At 38.9% G+C, this 5786-nt stretch overlaps 1 protein-coding gene across 1 annotated transcript; it reads left to right on the forward strand.

Moving 5' to 3' along the window:
* Nucleotides 1-3000: 3000 nt before the first annotated feature.
* LOC143297640 (uncharacterized) lies at nucleotides 3001-5205 on the forward strand. Its single transcript, XM_076610059.1, has 2 exons — nucleotides 3001-3116; nucleotides 4921-5205. The coding sequence occupies exons 1-2, from the start codon at nucleotides 3069-3071 to the stop codon at nucleotides 5203-5205; spliced, it is 333 nt and encodes a 110-aa protein (XP_076466174.1). The 5' UTR covers nucleotides 3001-3068.
* Nucleotides 5206-5786: the final 581 nt, after the last annotated feature.

Consider the following 5786-nt stretch of genomic DNA (forward strand, 5'->3'; position numbering starts at 1 on the left):
CCTGTTGACTGTAGGCTATTGTATATCAATATCTTATTGGAACTTTCTCCTTTGCTGTATTCTTTAACCACAGGATGGGTATGTGAATGTCCTCCACCATGTTTTCTCAAATACAATGCTCACTTCCTCGCGTTTCTCTTTTTGTAATGCTAACATGTATTTTTCGTCACTTAAAAGATCATAAAAATAATTTAGGTTTCCTACAGGGATAAATGTTCACGTATAAATGCGGATATATAAATAGTGTCAGGATTCATGTACGTTTTAATATTTTTCAATTATATTGTGTTAGTTTCAAAAGATTACACTTTTTTTTCTTTTCATGCATTCCGTCTGTAAGGAAATAGAAGGGACATAACTGATAGAGAGCTGAAAAAAAAAGATAAGTTTCGTTTATGAAAAGATTAACATGAATAGAATTTTCAGAATTGTTCCATCGTACTTGTTAATTAAAACAAAACAAAACAAAACACTACAGGCATGTTCATTTGAAAAAAACACATTAAGGCGCAAGACTTTGTCTATTGCTGGAACTGTCATAAAAGTGATTCATCATAGAATCTTAGACTTTAAGAATGAAAGGAGTTCACAAAACAAGATATAATTCAGGTCCAAACTCTCCATCCCGAAAACGGAAGCCATGACTTTCATAATTTCTAAAGATTTTTTTATCTTTGGTTAGAAATTTATTCAGCAAAAGTTTCGTCCGTGAATGTGACAGAGGGAAAACATAGCAAAGTGATAAAAAACATTTAAACAAATCAATGATAAACGAGCTACTTTAAATGCAACCAAATGACGCTGAACTCAACATGAATGGTGTCCCTTCCCTTTACTTGCTTCCCCAACCTAGGTTTTGATTGATTGATTGACGGGCGCAATAGAGTGGTTAAAGTGTTGGACTGTCAATCTGAGGGTCCCGGGTTCGAATCACGGTGACGGTGCCTGGTGGGTAAAGGGTGGAGATTTTTACGATCTCCCAGGTCAACATATGTACAGACCTGCTAGTGCCTGAACCCCCTTCGTGTGTATATGTAAGCAGAACATCAAATACGCACGTTAAAGATCCTGTAATCCATGTCAGCGTTCGGTGGGTTATGGAAACAAGAACATACCCAGCATGCACACCCCCGAAAACGGCGTATGGCTGCCTACATGGCGGAGTAAAAACGGTCATACACGTAAAAGCCCACTCGTGTGCACACGAGTGAACGCAGAAGAAGAAGAAGACTGATTGATTGATTGATTGATAAGGATACTTACATAGCGCTTATCCTCGGTCAGCTCTAAGCACTTTACAAACACTGAGTCATTTACACAATAGGCTGCCTACCTGGGTAGAGCCGACTGACGGCTGCCATTGGGCGCTCATCATTCGTTTCCTGTGTCATTCAGTCAGATGTCAGGCACGCACACCTACACACTCAAACTTGTAACATTTAACTTTTTTTATTGTTTTAAACCACATGTGTAACCCACGTTTTAAGTCACTCGAGGAGTTACTGCAATACATGTTCCCTGGGACCATTCCTGTTGTTTTGTCTGGTTCTTGGAATGTTTGCTAGTAGTCCGTTTCACATACAGTATTGGTGTGTATATTATGTTGCAGTGACACATTGAATTCTCCGTTTATATGACTACATCGTGGAACTTCTACTTTTGGGGTGTTGTTCCAATATGAAAGCATATATAGAGATAGATATATACAGTATGAAGCGATAACTTTTGACAACGAATAGTCAAATAAGATTAGATGTCAAACTTTGTACATGTTATCCTAGATTTCTTAATCCTGCATGCTAAATTCTATAAGTGTAGAGTAGATAACCTCCGTCATTCTGATTCCCTCGCATCTTTTAAATCTCGTCTCAAAACTCACCTTTTCCCTCAGCAATAAATTCAGTTGTGGCAGGTCCACTTCCTTTGCGTTAGCTGTGCTTGACTATGTGTGTATACATATGTATGTGTACATAACTACATGCATGTATATGAATGTGTATTGTGTGTGCGTGTGTTTATGTAAGTTTGTGCCTGCCTATGTGTGCGTATGTGTTAGGGTAGCTGTTAGATATGTTAAAATGTATGTATGCAGTGTGCATGTGTGCATGTGCGTGTGTGTGTGTGTGTGTGCGCGCGCGCGCGCAGTCGCATTTTGGTGTGTGCATATAACATTGATGTAATGTTTTATGTTCACAAAAGCGTTTTTGTAAAGCATCTAGGGCAGATTTCTGGATAGTGTGCTATACAAGTATCCATTATTTTTTTTTTTTTTTTATTATTATTAGATTGCATACCACCAGGAAACCTTTCTGCGTCAAATTCACGATACAACCTAGAAAAATATTTGTCATACATAAATGTGTGTCGCACATCACTTAGAACAAAGTGGTTTTATTTACTACATGCCACTGATAAAGATAAATCCACCTTTGCACAGTAGTATAATTATATATTTATCCTTTATTTGCAGAATCAAAACAGTTCTCGAGATCAAAACAATTATCTTGCACAGCATAAGTAGGTCATAGAATAAAAGAAATATATGTATTACATTGATTTGTATTGTAACTTAAGTCATCCACATTAATGAAGATTCAGCTTGTCCAAATTCTGGAAATTCTTCTCTCTTTTTTTCTTTTTTTTCTTTGCGTGCGTTTGTGTTTGTGTGGATGTGGACACGTATAAGATATACATGTTCTGTAAGTAAATATATGGCAAGTTCTGTCAAAGTGTTCCATTTTTATTCTTCTGGTTTATCGTTTTCTTGCATGCATTTTTGTCGCCATTATATACATTTGTAAGATCTTTAATAAAAAAAAAAAAGTTTAAGAAATACAGAAAAAAAAACCTTGGTACATGTCGTTCGTGTCATGTCTTTTTTTTTTCTCCCCACAGATTTGCAATTCCCAGCAGCAGCAGCAGCAATCCAGCAACAACCACCACCACCACCACTACCCCCAGCTGAACAGGTCCTACCACCACCACCACCACCACGACGGGTCCGAGGAGCAGCAGCAGCAGCAGCGGCAGCATCCACGCAAAAAAAGAAGCGTGTGCCGTCAGCAGAAATGCTGCAAATGATGCATGACATGGGCCTCGTGCCCTCTGATCCAAAGGTGAGAGTTGGGTGGTATCCGTTGTTAAGTCAGGGTTATCGAAAGTTACGTGGTAAAGAAAACTTCATTTATTTATTTATTTAGAACTAAATAATTGGGGATTAATTTTTGACTCACTTGTGCGAGAGTCTGTTTTAACCCGGTGTTCAGTTGTCTGTGTGTGTGTGTCTGTAGAAAACTTTAACATTGCAATTTCTATGCAAATACTTTGTCAGTTGACACCAAATTTGGTATAAAAATAGGAAAAAATCATTTTTTTTCCAGTCACTTGTTTAAAACAATATTGCACCTCTAGGATGGACACTTTTTTTTTTTAAAGCCAAATTATATGCGAACTGAATTTACTATTTGTTTGGGTTTTTTTTCTTAAAACTTGGCACTTTGATCTGATATTCTGACACAACAGCAAGAGCAGTCACTTTTATCATTTTTTGTTCAAACAAGAACTTCTTTTGCTAGCATGGAAGTTATATTTCTGGTGCACGTCTTTGGTGCAGATAGTAAAAAAAAAAAAGGGAAATTAATCTAATTAATGCAAGGGGGGTTAATTTGCTTTAAGCTGATCTTTCTCATCATAAACATTACATTTTGAAATTATACTCAATACATAAGTTTGTGTGTTTTACTCTCAGTGTACAGGGCTTTCACTCTGTTCATTCGCCCAAGTGGTCGTTTTCGGAAAATACTAAAATTAATACTAAGAGTGGACTTTATAGATCTATTGGCTGAGCCCTGAAGGTCATTGGCAAAAATCAGTTGCGTACACATATTTATATATATTCAAAGCGCGTGCTCATATTCCTCGCGAACGCGAAGGGCGCCATTTTGTTTCAAGTTGACTTGCCCGTTCAATCCTATATTCAATCGACAGTACACGATAACATGTGATGGAAAGTTGGAGGAGACCGTTAATTATTTATTCAGATAAAGATTTGTAAACGTCTCATCACTTACTGGATTATGCCCCAAGCTGCCATAAAAATATCCACAAAATCAGTCGGAATTCACAGTTTAAAATAATAAACCATGAGAGTTAATAACCTTCCAGAGAAAACGGCTAAATGTTGCAGTGTGATTGCGGCGATAGCCACGTCTCCTTTACCGCGGACTTAAAAAAGAATTCTTAATTGCCCTTAAAGATTTTTTGAATGCCCAAGATACATCAGAATAATATGATTTAAACAGCGTTCTCACTGCGAATACCGCAATCGATTTATCGCCCCTAAAAATGCATGTTTAAATGTTAAATTTTTGAACGTCAGTGAAGGAGCCATGATAGTGTATTAAGACAGTTTCTTCTCACCCGAAGATGCGGGGTTCGAATCTGCCTTCAGGGATATGTGTATATATATATATATATATATATATATATATTTTTTTTTTTTTTTTTTTTTTTTTTTTTTTTAAACACGAAGCTTTATAATAACAAAAACAGAACACATTTTAACGATTAGATTTTTTTTAAGTGTATCACAAGTGAGTCTTGAAGGCCTTGCCTCTCTTGTTCTGTCTTTGGTTTTGTACCAAACGCAGTAACACCTTGTGAAACTGGAGCTGAAACTCGAAGAGCAAATGTCAGTGATGACGGAAGAGATGGGAAGCCACTGAGACGTTATTTTAGTAGTGGTAGTAGTTGTAGTAGCAGCAGCAGCAGTAGTAGTAGTAGTAGTACCGTTATCATTTCCTTGCTTCTGCACAAAATACACAGTCGTGTTGTTGTTTTTTTAAACTAACAGTGTTGCTAGTTTGTCACCGGTTTGTATCTGACCCAACATGTCAAAGTACTGACTGTTCTGTTCAACAGCCTGTCCCTCCAGAAGGGCTGATTCTGGCCCGCATGCAGTTTGAGACCGGTGCCGACGGACCTACCCATGACAGGCGTCCGATAAGAAAACTCAAGAACCTGCTGGACCTGGCGGCTGCCCGACCCAACGACAGCGTAGCTCAGATAATGCTGTTGAGTCCTGCAGTAAGGAACGCAAGATTACCAAAACCACCGCCGATGAAGCGGCTGAAGCCGCTTGAAAACCGGCCACCAAGGAGCCGGCCCCGGCGGCGGGAGAAATCCCGAAGACACGGCGGGCTCTGAGGAAGAGGAGGTCCGGGAAGGTCACCCATGGCCAGTCGTGTTGAAGTCAGACCAGCTTTTGGGTTGTTGGCCACGTTCCCGTCCTCCCCCCCCCCCCCCCCCCCCCCCACTGTATCAGTATCAGAAGCTCAAGGGGGCGTCACTGCGTTCGGTCAAATCCATATACCCTTACACCACATATGCCAAGCAGATGCCTGACCAGCAGCGTAACCCAACGCGCTTAGGCCTTGAGAGAAAAAAAAAATATATATATATATGTATATAATAATTTTTTTTAAATAATAAAATAAAATTTAAAAAATTGTATTTGTATTTTGTATTTATATTTCTTTTTATCACAACAGATTTCTCTGTGTGAAATTCGGGCTGCTCTCCCCAGGGAGAACACGTCACTACACTACAGCGCCATCTTTTTTTCTTTCTCTCTCTCTCTCTCTCTCTCTCTCTCTCTCTGCGTGCAATTTTATTTGTTTTTCTTGTCGAAGTGGATTTTTCTACAGAATTTTGCCAGGAACAACCCTTTTGTTGCCGTGGGTTCTTTTACGTGCGCTAAGTGCATGCTGCACACGGGACCTCGGTTT

This window comes from Babylonia areolata, chromosome 23 (genome assembly GCF_041734735.1).
Source record: "Babylonia areolata isolate BAREFJ2019XMU chromosome 23, ASM4173473v1, whole genome shotgun sequence".
In the NCBI taxonomy this organism is placed as follows: Eukaryota; Metazoa; Mollusca; class Gastropoda; order Neogastropoda; family Buccinidae; genus Babylonia; species Babylonia areolata.

Excerpts from the sequence above, each read along its gene's own strand:
- LOC143297640 (XM_076610059.1), top strand. The coding sequence starts at position 3,069 with ATGCTGCAAATGATGCATGACATGGGCCTCGTGCCCTCTGATCCAAAG. Across the intron at positions 3,117-4,920 it reads TCGTGCCCTCTGATCCAAAG|CCTGTCCCTCCAGAAGGGCT; the intron begins GTGAGAGTTGGG and ends TCTGTTCAACAG.